The sequence below is a fragment of the Corythoichthys intestinalis genome, chromosome 18 (genome assembly GCF_030265065.1).
Source record: "Corythoichthys intestinalis isolate RoL2023-P3 chromosome 18, ASM3026506v1, whole genome shotgun sequence".
In the NCBI taxonomy this organism is placed as follows: domain Eukaryota; kingdom Metazoa; phylum Chordata; class Actinopteri; order Syngnathiformes; family Syngnathidae; genus Corythoichthys; species Corythoichthys intestinalis.
The window spans coordinates 18,649,885-18,669,036 of NC_080412.1; the positions used below are offsets into that span (position 1 = coordinate 18,649,885).

Sequence of the window (19,152 nt, forward strand, 5' to 3'; positions counted from 1 at the left end):
ACATCTCTCGTTGGGAATCTGAAGAGGGCAGGAACTAGAGACGTCATCCAATCAGATCAGCTTATCAGGTTGCGTCGGCAATCACCGCACAAAATGTTGAATGCCAGACAGATGTTGTGAAACACCTGAATACTAATATCAATCTACTGTGTAAAGACGTCAAAACTTTGGCCAGTTTAGGATTTAATACAGTTCATATGTTTGTTACACACAATACTTAACACATTTAAACTTCATCTAAATGTTGCGTTCAAATACAAAGCGGTTGTGCTTTTACATGCAAAGAATTTTAGTCAGCAATTGCTTTGTTCTGATTACTGTCTACATTTTTTATGTTTGGATTATTCTTCAAAAGGATACTGACAAAATGCATCATCTGAATTTAAATAATTTAGAAAAAAATATTATTTTCCAAGATCTATTAAGAAACTTGTTGCTAAGCCAAAGTCAGAAAATCCTTGCGAACATCAGCTGCACTACGGTGCAGATGTCTGACATACAAACAGAACATATTGTAAAATTATGACCCAAAATGACCCTTTAAAACATTATGCAATATTGAACAAATTGAATTAAATGTGCAATCAAATCAAATGCCCATACTTGTGTAAATATAAAACATGGACACTGCACAGTGATTTACATTAGTTTTTAATTAAGTGCCAAACATGATTTGTTATCTGATAATGTTTAAAAAAGAACAAAACGCCAACCTGGCCATCAATTATGTAGCAATCATATTCCATGATTAAGCCCATACTGTATGTTAATGCAGTCTTCTGAAATTTAAATTAGGCTCTTTTCTTCCTTGCGCTGTGAATTTAAAAGGGTTTATCACTAGTAGACGTCCAATCCATTTGAACTGGGAGGTTGGCAAGTTGCCAATGGCAACATAGAACCTTCGTTCATTCGCTGCCTGTGCTCCCAATTACAATTGATTAGACTGCTGTTGTTGTCAATGGCAGCCAATGAGCTAAGATTTGCTATGAATAAATACAAATATCAACAGTGCCATTCACCATTTACCTACATACATACATGACAAATCCTTCAATTAATTTGCAGAATTTGGATTACCATAGAAAATAACGAACGAGAAAAAAATTAGGCATAGGAGTGGCACTAGACACCTAGTGCATATTTACTAGTCTGGGGTCGAGTGTCTTGAAAGGGATGTTTTACTGAGTTATTACACTGATGAATGCTTTAATGCCATAATTCACATTCAGCAATACACTGAATATACTCTGAGACTCCAGTGTTTGATAACATCCAGTAGTTTTGCGTCACTCTGGTTGGCTATTCATTGCTGCACCTTGAACTTCAACCTCGTTCACAAATAACTTCAATGACGCTTTGCTCCATCGGGGCAGGATCCAGGCAGCGGTGGGCGGAGCTCCCCACAATTTCATCCAGCAGGAAATGTACTAGGTTCTCATCAGAGACAAAGCGCCACAAGTACATTTGTAGGTAGTGACAGTCAACTTGAATTTGCTGCAACCCGTAGCGGCCAAAAGTGCGCAGCCGCACGCACTCCAGGAATGTCTTCAAGCTGATTTTTATAATTCCCGTCATCACAGAGACCTGAAACAGAAAAGGAATCATTACAAATACGAATTTTGAGACTGTATATGCAGATATGTCAAAGAAGCGCACTTACCTTGTTGAACTCCACTGAGCTAAAGATGTCAATTCGTTCAGAAAACAGCTTGTGGATGTTGCTCAGTAAATTAGTGTCCATGGGAGCGCTGCATAGAGATGGCATATCATTCAGACTTGTTACTATATTCTACATCACTGTAAAAGTATAAGCTATTATCTAATGTTTCACCAATACAGATACTACCGGTAGGCCTGTCGCGATAACAAATTTTAGTGTGCGATAATTATTCTCCTAAATTATTGCGATATGCGATATTATTGCGCCCTCCCCCAATTTTTTTTTTAACCAATTTAAAATAACACAGTGAGAATACAGTATAATAGATCAAGTACACCCATTTCAATGCGATAAATATTTACTCTTAAATTCAAAAAGACTTTTTAAGAAATCACAACTAAAAACAATAGACCATGCCTCTTAAGTAAAAAACAACAATATTGATACCGCACAGAAACACAGAATAAATAAAATGTGTTTAAAAAAAAAAAAAATCCACTTAATAACTTAAGCATTTAGGCAAATGAAAACTTTTCCCGTCATAGCTTCTGGAATGGTTTTCCATAAGCATGCAACTATACAGTTAAGTCATGGTTCGGTACGATTTTTGATACGGGGGACACGATTTTCGATCCGATTTAATACATTTAATGCTCTGTTAAAAAAGATATATATATTTTTTGTTTCATTTTTGTTGTTGTTCTTGTTTTATTTTGTTTTTGTTTTTGCTAACGAGCAAAAATTAAATTGCCATCATATAAACATGCATTTTAGTGCATGATATTTATGTGCTTCTTACTGATCTGAAAAAAATTTGTATAAAAGTGCTGAGAACAATCTTTTCTGTTTGCAAAGTGAGGCAGGGCACACTGTTGATTGCTACAGCTCTCTTAGCAGCTAAGTTTACTACATGAGCAAGACATCCTATTTGTGGTCCGAATCCATCTGTGTCACGTACTGAATTAACAATATTTGCAACATTATCTATAGTCCCTGGTGTGGATTGATTTGACCTTCTTGACCTCCATTCAGTCATGACAGTTTAGAATTCATCGATGTAGTATATGGACTACGTGTCCCATAATCACTCTGGGCTCACGTAGCCAATGGCATGGACGTAGCTTTCTAGTTTGCCATTTCATGATATCTCTAGTGTGTGCGCGCATTAAAAAAGTTAGCAAGCGCCGCTGAAGTCACGTCTGCTCATTACTAAACACCAGCATATGACAATCGACTTTCATAAACAGGACGAGTTTGAAACACAGCGCTCTTATTTTCATTCAGCTGTTCGTTGTCAAAGTGAGGTTGTTCGTTGCAGCCAAGTCGGTAACAATGTTTTGGCGGACTTTGTTATAAATATCCGGCGTTGTGCCGAAAAATAGCCGCCCCTCCCCCCGTGAAATGTCACTCCTGACGGGAGCGCCCACACGTCAACAACACCGGCGCGCCATAGATGGTCCACAGTCACTCCAGAGCACTGACGCGGCCGGTATACGTTGAACAATAGGATATAATGAGAATGATTGGCTCCGGCGCTAGTTTTTGCCGGACCTGGAACAAAGATGCATTTTGCGCGGTTGGTAACCAGAAATCCGAACTTTTAACAGCACGTCTGCCACACGCGCGCACGCACGTGCACGCGAGGCGATAAATCGCAGCAGAAAAATTACCGCCTTCATTTGTATTTATCGCGCGATAAATGGAATTATTGCATATTGCGACAGGCTTAACTACCGGTAGTATCGGTACCGATACAGCATTAGGATAAATTATTCTAATGCCCAAACGACTAATTTTCACCCGACTATTTTTACGATTGGTCGACTAATTTTTTTTTTTTTTTTTAATTACTAATTTAGCAATGAAATTTTTGTTAGCGCTTACTAATACACAAAAACATTTTGGAACACGTAAATTCTTTATTAAAGTACAAATAAACATGTAAATAACAATAATAGATCACAAATTAACAATGAGGTCAAATGCTGATAGCATTAACCAGTGCATAATAATGGAATGTAAATTCAGATTCAGAACACTGACTTCGCCTTTCCAAAATGATTCAAAACAAGTCTTTAAAAAAAAATATCTAGAACTAATCTTACAGTATACTACTATATATAATTATAGTATTATAATAATTATAATAATTATTCATTGCCAATCAGATTTTTCATAAAGGTTGTCATTCTAAAGCTCCAGAAATTTCTATTTATATGACGAACATGATGTGCTTTGATTTTTTAAATGTTCACCGGACGTACTTTCGCTAAACAGCCAACCGTAAGCTTTACGCTCCGCAAAAAAAGCACTTGTCGTAATTGCATATGGTGTCAGTAATAGATTTTTTTGGGTTCATTTTTTTTCGTTAACCAGCGATTTTTCATGTTTCAATTGTCACCTTTTAACCGCAAGTTTACGTTTTGGAGAAGACTGCCAATGTTTTATAGCAGGCTAAAGTAGGTTGTCTTTTTTCCCGATTGGCCTCAATGTAGCAATGCTAACGTTTACAGTGTTTAATATAGATATATTTCCTTATTTTGTATGTCTGAACTTTAATTCTACGGCGTGTTGATGACCAATTAACATACTGTATGTTAAAGCAGGGGTGCCAAACCAATTCTACAAAGGGCCAAGAGGGTCCTAGATTTCTTTCCAACCAATGAAGAGGTCATTTTTCACAAGTGTAATCAGTTGATTGCAGTCAGGTGCTGCTTGTTTCAGCAGAAAATTCATTGGTTAATCTTTTTGCACAGTCTTGGTTGAAATGAAATCCAGGACCCTCTTGACCCTTTGTGGAATTGGTTTTACACACCTATGTAAAAGGAACTGGCGTCTCATGTGCCATCGACACGCACGCACAAATGTATGCACGCACACAGCGATAAAACGCAGCAGTGAAAATTACTGCCCTCATTTTTAATTCACCTTGCGATAAATTGACTCATTGCATATCGCGGCAGGCTTAGCAACTTCGATAAAACATGTCTTTAGTTAGATGGACTTACAATCAGCCAACTTGTCGTCTCCTGTCATCTTCCAAAATTACAACTGGGTGACGGCGCTTTAGGTGTTCACGGGCAGCCTAGTATGCAATCTTGGCATTGAAGACACGGCACACAACAGTGTACCCTCCTTTGTTTCGTTGAAATAAGTCAATGTTTTGGCCACTCTAGTGCGCATTTTTTGCTTTGTGTCGCTTTCCCAGCTTGCATACCGAGTGCCCGCCATTCTCAACTTTGCACGCATATATTTTTTTAACCCTTCATTAACCGTCGACAGGATGTCGTGCTCGTCGACGCATTTACGTCATCGATGACGTTGACTCTAGTCGGGACAGCTCTTAAGATCATGTCATCGGTATCGAAGGGTACTAACAAATAACACGCAGAAACGATTATAGACATTCGTTCGCGGCGTCAATGGCAGCCAATGAGCTAGCAGTGTCTTGCCATTGTACATTCAAGTGATTATGCAGTGATGTAGTGTTAAAAAAGAAAAAATATGCGGTATCATGACAGTATCTGCATTGACCGATATCACACAGCTAGGTATCAGAATCAGTATAAGGAGCCAAAAAATGGTTATGGGTACAAGACAACTATTAACATTGGTAAATACTCTATAAACATGTATTGAGGGGACACGCCCACTGTTGTCCCAAGCGTGGCCTGGTAATATTGAACTCATTGCCTGTCATTGCAGCAGATGAACAAATCTTGATTCGCTGCCAGCCTCCCAGTTCAAATGGATTTGATGTCTACTAGTCATAACTACCAAATTATTGGACATCTATCATCATCAACTGGTATTTAGGTATTATAAACATTGGATGTATTTTGTAGTGTGGTCAAATAAAAAGAGCTCATTGTTGATGTCGAACAGCTTCCCCTGATGGCTTTTAAAAGAATACTCAAGTCATTCAAATACTATACCTTGGTGTGTAGCTTGCTGCATAACGAGTTTGCTGCCTTGAGCTGCTGTAGACTGAGAAAGTTCTTTTGCTTGAATCGCTACTGTGCGCTTTCCTCACACCTTCCTCATAAAGAAGACCCACCTGGGGTGACATAGAGAATGACAGGGGTCTGCTTGTAAAGCAGGAGAGGACTGCCTCTAAAGGCCAAATTCGTCACCTGCACATCAATTGAGGTAGCGTCTTCCACAACTCTTTTCATCACCGCACGGACATTTCGGGGCTCGATGGTGTTCACCCAGTCTCGTGTTTCGACGCTCTTTCTGAGCATTTGCGAAATAATTAGGCCCTGAACCTGCAAATATGAACACAAAAATGTCCTGCGTTCATTCAAATGAATCATACATATAAGACAAAATGTTATTGTTATTAGAGATTCATGAAACCCAATGATGTATCATTATATGAAGATGGCAATGTCCACAAAACCAGAGCATATGACTTTATTTGATCTCACTGGATTATTCGGATGCAACTAATTTTGTATCATTGTAACCAGTGTTGTCAGTAACGAGTAACGCGTTACTGTAATCTGATAACTTTCTTTCAGTAACGAGCAATCTAAAGTGGTCATTTTTCTAAATCAGCAATCTGATTAAAATTACTTTCCTTGATGCCTGTAAGTTACTCTTTTGTTATTGCCTCATAATGTATGTAGAATGAAGAATACTGTAGTCATGGGAGTGACATCACATGTCCCATTTTCTAATCGGAGATGGAAAAAAAACGGGTCACGTGTATTACCATGCTGTGTGAGCCATGAGCGCTGGGAGTCTGCGGCCAAAACAACATAGCCATGGTACCTCTTCAGGATGCAATGAAAGAGGCAGGAGATATACTACAAACGGCTGCATTTGCTCACTGGAAATACAGCCATTACTTCACATTTTTGTCCAGTAAAGATGGCAAAAATATCTCTGTGCATTGCGAGCTTTGTGCTGGCTCAAAAAGACCGTCTTGCTAAAAGCATCCAATTCAAGCACCACCTGGAATTACAACACAATGCGACAAAACTCGAAACAAAGGCTACATGTAACAAGACCGTGAGTACACTTTTTGATACTGCTCGTGCTCAATCCTCAGTTCAAGCTCAGTTGTAACTTGTTGTTGAAGCTTTTGTTTAAAGAAATTGTAAATATCCATCTTGCCTCCTCAGCTGTAGTTTTGGCTAAGCAAAACAAACGACAGTCTCTAAGGTGCTATAGTCACATGATCTGTTTGAAAAATAATTTGGACCAATTATGAAATACTTCGAAGGATTCTTGTTCATTTCATTCATATTTGTTGTTTGTTTTGTTGCTTTTCAACTTTTATAGACAACATTTTAATGGCTATATTAATGGCTATATTTAATCGTCTTTATTTTAAAGGGGAAGTTCAGAATTTTTGACATTAAGCTTAATCTTTGAGTTAGCCGGGGTTTAGTCGTTGAAGTTGATTTGAACAAATTCTGTGCAGTTTGTCAGTTATTTGTTAGTTTCAGGGCTCCGGAGTGGCTAAGCTAGCGTGAGTCAATGGTGGTTGAAATCAACTCTTTTAACTAAATAAACCCCCGCTAACTTTAATATTAAGCCTTATGTGAAAAATTCAATTACCGTATTTTTCGGACTATAAATTGCAGTTTTTTTTCATAGTTTGGCTATGGGTGCAACTAATACTCTGGAGTGACTTATGTGTGAAATTTTTAACACATTATTATATCATTTCACATGTTATTTTGGTGTTTTGGAGGGACACTGATGGTTTGGTAAACTTGTTAGCATGCTCTTTATGTTATAGTTCTCTGAATAACTCCTAATAGCTATGATACGTTAAAATACAAGCCACATTCGCATTTTGTTTTTCAAGCATCATATAACATTATCATACTGTACACTTATTCAGCATGTTGTTCTCTATAGTATTTTTATTTTAAATTGTCTTTCAAGACGACATATCTGTTCTATGTGTTGGATTTTATCAAGTAAATTTCCCCAAAAATGCGACTTATACTCTGGTGCGACTTATATGTTTTTTTCCTCTTCGTTGGGCATTTTATGGCTGGTGCGACTTATAGTCTGAAAAATACGCTACATGCGATGACATTTCTCTGTTGTCATTCTTATGTTGAGGACGCAAAGGGAGAAAAATTGGTAAAAAGTAACTTATAAATTACTTTTAAAGTAACTTAGTTACTTTGATTATAAAGTAATCACTAAAGTAACTGGATTACTTTTTTGAGGCGTAATCAGCAATCAGTAATAAAATTAGTTTTTCAAGTAATCTGTGACAACACTGATTGTAACTACCTTGACATAATGGTTCAGTAGTTTCTGTGCCGCTTCCCTGGCTTCTGCACATAGGGCAGTGACGGCCGTTGCTGGACTGTGATGCTAAAATTCACAAAAAGTAGGGAACAGAAATTTAGTTGTTTTTTTTTTAAATCAGAATGTTAGGTTTAGCTTTATAAACAAAGTGCAGGATACATTACCTGTGCCAGGAATTGTTCATCAGTAAGAGTGAGTATGTATGAGATCGTGGAGGTTTCATAATCTAAGCAGAGTCGAGAGAGAAGCAACAGGAGAGCCGGTGGGGTGGACCCTCCCTTGTCTCCTGCACTCTCACAAAACTGACGAGAGGACTGACACACAAATTTGATAAAACTGACAACCATGCTCTCACGGACAACCTGGCAGCAGAATTCCCCCTAAAAAAAAGAAGAGAAAAAAAGTATGAAGGTGTAGAAAAAAGTTTGGTGTTACACTTACTGATATGCACTAAAATAACTTTATTGGTATCGGTGAGCAGAGATGGGTAAAACAGCCAAAAATTGTACTCAAGTAAGAGTAGCGGTACTTCAGATAATATTACTTAAGTACAAGTAAAAAAGTATTTGTTGAAAAAACTACTCAAGTACTGAGTAATTCCTTATAATGTCTTTTTCCCCATCTTTCCAGCGAACAGGAAGGGGTTATGGGTGGACGGAAGAAAAGATGTCTTAATTTTAAAACAATAGCATTTTTTTTTCTTAGCACAAGGCCATCTATATGAACTGTTGTGATTAGACTTTCACCTATTAGACGACCATATTAGGCCAAAACTATACCAGAATTACCGAACTTTGACTGAAAAAAATAGAAATGAAAATCACGCGTCCCAAGAGCATGACTGTCCTCTAGTGGATAAACACATTTCCACCATGAAACTAAAACGCTCATTTCACTGCTTTTCTGTGGCATATCAGTGCCAAATAAAAACTAGGAGAGTTTTAAATCCGGACTTTCAAACGTGCTACTACCCAGTCCCACCTCTGTCGGTGAGTACTAAGAAATAGCATGCCTATGCTGTACGACTATATGTATATTATACAGTATATGGCAGAAAAACCTGACAAGGCTGAAAAAGTAGATTCTGCTCTTGCACTCCTCTTTAATATAAACTGTTGTATTTTAAGCCAAAAGAACTTGTGTTCCACTGAACAATATGTATATATGCTGCCATAGCAGTTATATGGCACATTAAGCCCACAAATTATTTCTAATTAGGCCATTTTACCCTGGAGACCCCCGTTTACAGAGACCGCTCAACCGCTTTTGTTTCAACCTAGCCATAAAAAGAAGGTAAGTAATTATTTATGATTCGAAATGTCTATCATTTTTAGCTTAGAATAATTAATTGATGTCTAAAATTTAGTTTAAAAAAAGACATAAATACTTGTATAAAATTATTCACTTATTATTCGCATATTTTAAACTTTTAAACATATTACGTCACAATGAAAAAAGTACTAAGTACTAAGGGTGGTAGGTGGGTCCCACACTTTTTCTATATGGCGTGGCTCCTGGGGTGTGGCCTCCCCTCTGCCTCGGCTGCCGGCCGCGGGAGTGGGTTGGGGGGTCGGGTCTCCGATCTTGCATCGCCCCGTGGCAGTCCCTGGGCGTTCTCCTGCCTCCGCCTTCCCCTCTCTTCTCTGGCTGGGCATCCGCCCTGCGCTCCGTCGCGGGTCGCTGGCTGGGCGCCGGTGTATCAGCGGGGTGTCGCCTGCACCGGCGGGGGACCCTGCCTTGCCTGGAGCTTGGTGGGCCGCTGGGGGTCCCGTGGCGTGCCGTGCCGGTTGGGGGGCTGTGGCTGTGGCTCGTGGCCCGGGTGGGCGGGCGGGGGTGGGTGTAGGCGTGGGGTTGGTGATGCGTCCCCTCCTGCCATCCCTGAAGGCCGGTTGATGGGCACGCGGGTGGCCCGGGGGACCACCCTGGGTCCCGGGGGGGGGGACGGTGGCTCCTTTGCTGGGCGGCGGGAGGAGGGATGGGCTGCGCATGGACCCCCCACCCCCCCAACCGCCCTCCCTCCCCGGGCTGGCTGGGTGGGGGCCGTGGCCCTGGGTTGGCGCCCGCGCGGTCTCTCCGCCCGTCTGCGTGGCTGTCGCACGCCCGGTGGGGCTTGCGTGCTGCTGGATGTGGTAGGGCATGCTCGGGTTGGGGGTTCAGGTGCCGGGATTGGCGATGCGGTTGGTCGCCAACGGGCTTACACTCATAAGAGATTCACACGATTACTGGGTTCTAGATCACAGAACTGATTTGTGTACACTCTACCCCTTTCAATCACTTAGCTTATAGTCTTATAGACACCCCCACCCCCATTCTCCTCTTTCACTGGCCAATTGGCCCCCACATGGTGTAAACCGGAAATACATCTCGCTGACGATAGCACCAGCATATTAGTAACTAGTTTAGATGTTCAATGTATTTCTTGTTGTTGTTTGTGTATGTGTTTCTTTTCTTTCTTCTCTTGTATTTCTTTTCTTCTGTCCCCCCATAATCCCTTCCTGTTCGCTGCTTTGTCATAATAAAAAGGTATTTTGAATGATCACAATGGGAGTATGTCAGACTCTCCATGTGAAACATTAAAACTGTTCAGAATCCGGGCACTTAGACTTCCATTCTCTGTGTCAAACAGCTGAACAGGACAGGTTTTTTAAAAAAAAAAAAAAAAAAAAAAAAAAAAAAAAAGTACTAAGTCACGGATATCTACCTCATTACTATCACTTAATTGTATTTTTTTTGTTACTGTCGATTTTCCCCAATATTTTAGATGATAAATAACAAACAAGAAAAATTGGGGGGGGGGGGGGGGGTGACTCTTAAAAGGTTAAATATTTTAAAATCTCACCACTCCTTCATGTCTGCAATTTCTGCATTGCGACTTTAGTTATATTACCTTGTTTCACCCATAAAATCGTCCAAAAGTCATTCACAGCTGTGTCTTGACACTCGGTGAGACATGATCACGGAGTTTTTGGATAGAAACAGGGTAAGTACGCGATAATATCTCGTTAAAATTATGGTGTCTTTAATTATGCTCTGTCATGCTCTCAACTCGAGTTACGTTTTAGGGGTTTAATTTTTCAAAATTATTATTATTAAATGCCCTTCTGTTCAAAAAAATTTCTTCCCCCAGAAAATTGAGATTTTAAGCTTTCGAATGATGCATCTCATATGTATATGGGACAATTTTGAAATGCGGCCAAATTCTCTCAGAGCATAACTTCAAGTCACCTGAATGTTTTTCGCCATACATATATATATATATTTTTTTATTCTTTCCTCAAAAAAATATCAATACAATAATATATCTGAACACTATTGGAGTAGGCCGAAAGCATACAGTCATTGGTATCGGGAGCTTAAAAATGGTATCAGCGCACCACTAATCAAGTTGTACTATAACCAGGATCAAAATCACCACTAATATCAGCTCAAAAATACCATTTTTTGTTGTTAAAATACTAAAATAGTACTTCTATTCACCTTAAAGTACGGCTTGTTGGAGAAAGTGATGTCCTTGGCTGTGAAGAGATGCACAGATGCCAACACTGACTTGATCTGGTTGAGGATAGAAGCTGACAGGGAGGACAGCAGCTCTGGGAGGCCGCTAGGCGCATCTCTGCCAGAGACCGGGCCGCTTAGATGAGATCCGGCCCCCGAAGCAGCCAGCGAGAGACGAGGCGTCGCCAGAGCTTGCCTTACGTCCGTCAAGCTGTCCATGTAGAAGCTCTGGAGAGCAGCCAGGTACTGCTTGACTCGCTCTGTTGCGGCGCGGATCACGATATCCGTTCCACGGGTAGCCACTGAGGAGCCGGGGAGCAGCTTGGTCACCGCCTGGAGCCTGCGGTGAAATCGGTCAAGGGCACGGACCAAGAGGGAGTTATCTGCCACGCCTTTTTCCTCTTGAATCCTTCGCTCGACTAGCGAGAAATATCGGGCTGATAGATCATTGACGAAGGCGAGCAGCTTGCTGTTCGCCATCTGAGGTATATTCTTGGACGCCAGGTCACCTTTCTGAGCGTGGTTGATGAAGAGTTCTTGATAAGATGTAATTACTAAACATAAGCTGCTGACAAACTCATTGCAACCTCTGTCGATGAACTCTAATATGTCAGTATTCGAGGAGGGAGAAGGGACAAGGCTTGTTTTCAAAGTGCTGTCACGTACAGATCCGGCAGTGGCGCTAGGTGAAGGCCAGCGTGACGCATCGTTCACGCCTGAAGCAGACGGGTTCGGTCTTATCTCAGCCTCCAGGCCTTGCAGGTCCAGCTCTAGACGCGAGCCCGCATGGCTGAGGAACTTTTCACACAGCTCCTCTGCAGGCTCATCCAACTGCAGGAGCAGCTCCACACACTCAGATAAGTCTTTAGCGCTCGAGCCACCGTCCCTAGGAGCAGTACAACACAGAAAGCAGATATTTTTTTATCAAGAATTGAATAATGAGTTTTTCAGCTGTTCTTATCAGGGTTGTTCCGATACAGCACTAAAATGACATCATCGGTATCAAGGAGTACTAAGAAATAACATGACGAAGCTGTGCAATATGTACTCTTCAAGATACGGTTTCCAACCGCCGGTCACCCTACCCAAGATGGACACACACCTCTGTTAATTAAAAAAAATTTAAAAAAAGAGCACTTGTCGCCCTACTAAAGATGATGACAGACGGCAAATCGTGTGGCGTCCAATCATCGTTCTGCTGTGAATTTAAATCGGGAATCTGAATTGTTATCAAGAGCCAAAAAATGGTATCAGTACAACTCTAGTATTCACATATTTTTCTCCTTCAAATAGGAGGAAATTCAACACAATAAAATGTGAGAAAAGGCCCAAAAAAGCTGACAATATTGGTATATTTTATTGTAGAGGGGCAACAATTAGTAGAATAGATTAGCAAATTAATCGACAACTATTTTGATAACCAATTAATCGTTTAGGACCGTCTTTACCTTAAACTTGTCTAAATTCTTGAAATTAGAACATACATATAAATTCTCAGTTGTAATTATCAAATTTCCTCATTATATTTTTGTTAAGTTGAAGTAGGACATGAACAAAAATCTGCTTTTACTTTGGAAAACAACAATTCACATTTTTGCCAATTTTCGGACATCTTACGGTCTAAACTAGCTTCTCAAAGCAACACCTGATAACTTTTCAGTTTTGGCCGATTTTAGCTAAGCCGGTGGACAAAAACGTTTTTTGCCTTAAGGAAGACTGCGTTTTCCATGAGGACCAGCACACAACCACAGATGGATTAAACAACATTTCTGTTTCCAGTGGCTGTGTGAAGGATGAATAGTAATAAGGTAATGAATCCAGTTGTGGCTAAACATGATATGACGGTTAGCAACTGCGTGGCTTAGTGTGACTAAAACTCCCAACCCACCTGAACTCGCCAGCTCTGACGCTTTATTCTGTATATCCTGGTAGCCTTCCTTTCCTTTTCGTCCTCCGACAAAACTTTTTGTCTCTTTTGTTGCTCTGTCATCTTTGCAGGAGTCACGCGAAAGCGTTAGCATCGATTTCCGTCTTTATAATAAATGGGGAAAAGGGGGAGGTAACGTATGTGGTAAAGCTGTGAGCACATTTGTTGTTTTTTTTGTGTGGCAGGATTCCTACCACCCTCTTCAAAGTTAGTTAGTGTCAGTGAATGCAATACAGACCCCCTCAAGATATAAAAGAGGTGTCATTCAACTACTTGTCAGTTGACATATTAGAGCTGTCGCGACTAGAGGATGTTGTCGACGACATCGATGACGTAAATGCGTCGACGGGCAAAACATATCGTAGACGGGTAATGACGGGTTAAAAAAAATAATAATTCTGCGGATAAAGTTTAGAATGGCGGGTGCTTGCAATGCAAGCGGTGAAAGCGGCATAAAGCCAAAAATGCAGACCAGAATGTTTGGAGCCTGGAATTATTTCAAGGAAAATATGGAGGGTGCCGCTGTGTGTACTCTATGCCAAGCTGAGCTCGCACACCACGGTAGCACGTCGGCTATGAACGAACACTTTAAGCGCCGTAACCCAGGTGTAATTTTGGAAGACAACATAAAACGACAAGCTAGCGGATTGTAAATCCATACAACGTTCTAATGATTTTTTTAAATTGAAGTCGCATTAATGTGCGTCGTATCAACGTGCATCATTAAGTTTTTTTCCCCACGTACTTCACGTTTTTAATCTACTCTGCTGGTGCTCCTGAAAGCTGTAGATCTCGACATCTCTGTGCACGGCATGCAGATTGTATTTACGTATTAGGATCATGGAAGCTCCCACTTGGGGGGATATATATATATATATATATATATATATATATATATATATATATATATATATATTAGGGGTGTAGCGGTACACAAAAATCTGGGTTCGGTACGTACCTTGGTTTTGAGGTCACGATTCAGTTCATTTTCGGTACAGTAAGAAAACAAAATGCAAAATATAAATGTGCTAGTTGTTTATTACACGCTTTTGTGCTTTCAACAATAGGAACATTACAAAGCTAGAATTCTGCTAAAAACGTAGCAGGTATTTAAAGATAATCCAACAACAATTTGCCTTTCAGACCCCGCGTATTGGTCAGCTTTCTTTCTGAAAGAAAGAAGAAAAAAGAAGTCTTGTGCTAAAGAGAAAAGCAATCCCAATGACAAAGATTTTAACATGTGTTTTACAAATGAAATGCCTCAATGAAACATTTTTTTTTCTTATGAACGGTTTTCAAAAGCTTTATTGGTGGATTTTCTCAAGTTAAAGCGCCAAACAGAAATTAATAAATTTAATTGTGTAAGCAGGATGTGTGTATTATTCTAATTATTTAAATTACAGGTGTTTTAGCTCATTTCAATTTATTTTATTTAAATGGGCTATTATTTATTTAAGTATTCTGAAAATGATTGTCCGGGACATGACGCCCATTGCAATTCATTTTAACATTTAGAACAATATAGACATACCACAAAAAGAGTAATAATTGATTTGACTCCTGTTAAAAAGGTGAAGTCAAAGTGTTTCCGTTTTACTTTTTTTTTTTTTGCACTAGTTAATGCCAGCAGCATTTGACCTCATTGTTTGTGATTTATTATTGATATTTATGTTATTTATTTATACGTTAATAAATAATTTAGGTGTTCCAAAATGTTTTTCGTGAACTGATAACCTTCAACAAAAGTTTCATTATTAAATTAGTACAAAAATATATATACATATTAGATTAGTCGTAAAAATAGTCGGCTGACTAATCGAGAGGAAATTAGTCGTTTGGGACAGCCCTATGACATATCACAAATGTTAAGAAAATATTTCATAAAGGTTGAAAGGTTACCAAGTGTTACTTTAATAGGGCTGAAACAACTAATTGATCGATTAAAATCGATTAATAAATTAGTTGCCAACAAATTTGATAATCAATACAGTTGTAGACTACAGTTATATTAAGTTAGGAAGATGGAATAAAATAACTTTTTTAAGGGAAACAGTCATCCATTTTGTCTTCATTGTTACTTACAAAATGCCGAAAACAACTTCAAGGTAAATTGTTAAGGTAATTGAACCAAGTTACATTTATCCGATTAATTGTTTTTTTTTCTTAAACCTGTCCTGTTCAGCTGTTTGACATGGAGAATGGAAGTCTAAGTGCCCGGTTGGTCTGAACAGTTTTAATGTTTCACATTGAGAGTATGACATACTCCCATTGTGATCATTCAACATACCTCGTTTATTATGACAAAGAAGCGAACAGGAGGGGGTTATGGGAGAACAGAAGAAAAGAAACACAAGAGAATAAAGAAAAGAAACACAAACAAACAACAACAAGAAATACAAGTCATTGATCGTCTACACTAACTACTAATATGTTGGTGCTATCGTCAGCTAGATGTATTTCCGGTTGACACCATGTGGGGGGTCTGTTGACCAGGGAAAGAGGGGGACAGGGGTGGTTGAGTCTATAAGCTAAGTGATTGAAAGGGGTAGAGTGTACACAAATCAGCTCTGTGTTCTAGAACCCAGTAATTGTGTGAATCTCTTGTGAGTGTAAACCCGTTGGTGACCGACCCTGCGCTGCCCCATCGCCATACCCCGCCCCGGGACCCCCCACCCGAGTGTGCCCTATCACATTCAGCCGCAGGCGAGCCTGTTACACATCTCCACTCAAGAAAACAACTGAACTGACCTGAACTTCTGCCGAAGCTCCAGCGCCAGCTTTTCCATGATAGCATGACAGTCATCCTGGATGCCTTTGAAGGAAGGCAGGTGGCTGTATTGCTGCAGCACGCAGCGAGCACGCCGGTGGCAATTCACTGCCTGAGCATAGGCCTGTAGCTCCAAGCATTTGTTTAGTCTTGCAGGCAGTTCAAACAGAAACTGTAATTTCCTTAACAACGTGTGAACCCCTGCGGAAGGTGCAAAGGAAACGCCACAATTACAACATATCAGCACACTAAAACCAAGCCGCTCACAAATCGGTGAGGTAGCAGTCATTCACCTGAGAGTTTTGTAATCTGAGCATGCATGTCTTCAAGGGTACCACTGATGTGAGCACTAAAGTCAGTGATCGTCGCCATGTTTGCAGACAGACAGTCCATTTCATCCTCCATCTTTTTGAAATCATTCTTCATCTTTCTTATGGTGTCTGGAAAAAGATAGGTGATGCAGTTGGATTTAATAAGGTATTGTGACTTGACAAAACTTCAAACAGTAATGGAATGGGAAAATATTAAATATCGTCACCTGTGGCCGATATGAACTTGTTGTAGTTTTCGTATACCAGAGTCTGCATGTCACTGTCCAATGAACGGATTTGCTTCACCATGGTGGTCTCATGGCTCATCAGCTCAGGAAGAGAACATTCTTTTCGAAGCTGAATGAGGACGTAAAATGGTCTTGTCAGCCACTATTTAAATGTAGGATAAGTTCCACTGCTTTGGTCAGCGTTCAATAAATGACCATTCTGGGTGAAAATTTACTGATTAACCTTCGCAGGTGAATTTACTACAACCCCTAGCAAAAAGTATGGAATCGCCAGTCTCGGACAAGCACTCTCTCAGACATTTTATCATGTAGAACCAACTCAGATAAAAAGCTTGAAAAAAATAATGAATTAGTTCAAAAGTGCAACTCTTTAGCATTCAGAAACACAAAAAGAAATGAATAAAAAACATCGTGGTGTCAGTAAAAATTACTTTTATAGAGCAAGTGCAGGGAAATATATATGGAATCACTCCATTCTGAGGGAAAAAATATAGAATGATGAGAAACAATCAAAGAAGTAACAATCAAAACACATCTCTAGCATTTAGTAGCACCACCTCTGGTTTTTATGACAGCTTGCAGTTTCTGAGCCATGGACTTGATGAGTATTCTTCATCAATTTGATGCCAACTCTCTTTGATTGCAGTTGCCAGATCATCCTTGCAGGTCAGAGCCTTGCTGTGGACCATTTTTTTTCAATTTCCACCACAGGTTTTAAATATGGTTGAGATCTCGGCTATTTGCAGGCCATGACATTGACTGGATGAGTCTCAAGTGTTATTACGTATGCGTGGTCCGTTGCACTCCAGAGTGACGAGTGGTTGAGCTGGATTTATTTATTTTTTGTGTCTTAAAAGTGCATAAGTGGAAGTCTGCTCCCTTTTTGACTTTTTTTATGCATTGATCCTGCCCTGCCACGCGTTACAACCGACGCTGGGCTGCTATAGGCGTGCAAACACCCCAGTAATGGCGGCCAACCACTATAGAGCGAAATACACAAACCTCTACTCGGATTAGTATTGATGTGTCAAGAGGCAGAGTCCAGATTGTGGTCGTTACTAAATTATTCATTATTTCGCTGCGGCCTGGTAGCAAATGCCCGGTGGTTGGGGATCCCTGCACTACAGTGCAAAAAATTAACTTTATTATTCTATTCAGAAATAGATTGTTTTTCTCTTTAATATTTGTATCACAGAATATCTTAGATTTCTTTACACATGTATCGATAATCGTTCATTGTTATGGTGAGCCTTGTATCGCAAATCGTATTCTATCGGAAGGTAACCAGGTATCTAATGCACAGTACAATACACACCGAAACGACATTTTCATGAACGTTCCTACTTTAGGATTGCAACATGCAGAGCTCCTTACCTTGTTCAGGTAGTGTTCTGGGTCAAAATGTGGCCCGTTGATGTCACAGGGATCCAGTGATTGCGGTTTCTCATCGGCCTTTCCTTCTTCGTTTAGCCCATAGTAAAGCTTCAACATGCCGTGCACCCTGCGCTTCCTCTCGGGCTCCTCGGGGACCGCGGCTTCAGCATCCATTACGAGTGGCCGGCTGACTGACGAGTTATAATAATGAACCAACAAGTCAGATGACGAATTTCCAGCTAGCACTAGCAGGGAAAATCTCCAAGGGTTATTGACTGAACGCAGAACCGCTTTGTAAAGCAGTTGTGCACAAATCTGCGTGTAGTTTTGTTACTTACATGCGCGTCATTTGTTTGAAAAGATAAAATACTAAATGTAGCCAGAATTATCGTTCAAACAACCAACACACAAGACGTAATAATATACCACTTCCGGATGCGTAGCAAAATGGGCGTTGCTGGCAATGCGTTTGTGTGACCAAAGAGTATGTGTAGGCAAGAGAAAAGCCCACCGAAATAAACGCCATCGTGTTGTAAGTGCACAGCTAAAAGCAATGTGAATGTTCCAATGAACCTTTACCTTTAGTTTGCAATACATTCTTGGGGAAAAATCGTTACTGTTAACCCTCAGAAGGCACTTATTGAACTCATTATTGGCTATCCATTGACGGTGCGAGACGTCCAATTCAATTTAAAAGGGAGGGTGCCGTCAACGACACAGAAAGATAACCATTCACAGCCAGTCCTCCCAGTTTAAATTGATTGGACGTCTAAAGTTGACAATGGATATCATGTTGGCGACGCCATCTTGGAAAATTTCTGCTTCGAACTTACAGTTTAGAAAGAACAACATGAATTGCAGTTGAAGTTTGACAGTTAAAGCTGCAAAATCAAACCAGAGGAACCCACGGAATCTCCAAAAATGGATTCAGCATGATGTAGATGAGACTCCGTGACTTTCTGTGCTGTGCATGAACTCCTGGAAGTGCCTCTATATATATGGTTTGAAGTGGAATGTTGAGCTTTAGTATTTTTTTAGCACTGGACATATGAAAATGCAGGGATAGGAAGAACATACCTTCCTTAACACAG

The 19,152-nt window shown here is 40.1% G+C and overlaps 1 protein-coding gene across 1 annotated transcript; it reads right to left on the bottom strand.

Moving 5' to 3' along the window:
- Positions 1-189: 189 nt before the first annotated feature.
- vps51 (VPS51 subunit of GARP complex) lies at positions 190-18,490 on the bottom strand. Its single transcript, XM_057819982.1, has 11 exons — positions 18,062-18,490; positions 16,667-16,796; positions 16,422-16,568; positions 16,110-16,329; positions 11,417-12,320; positions 8,104-8,319; positions 7,922-8,005; positions 5,794-5,928; positions 5,596-5,717; positions 1,661-1,748; positions 190-1,584 (listed from the first exon to the last, which is right to left on the bottom strand). The coding sequence occupies exons 1-11, from the start codon at positions 18,233-18,235 to the stop codon at positions 1,324-1,326; spliced, it is 2,481 nt and encodes an 826-aa protein (XP_057675965.1). The 5' UTR covers positions 18,236-18,490; the 3' UTR covers positions 190-1,323.
- Positions 18,491-19,152: the final 662 nt, after the last annotated feature.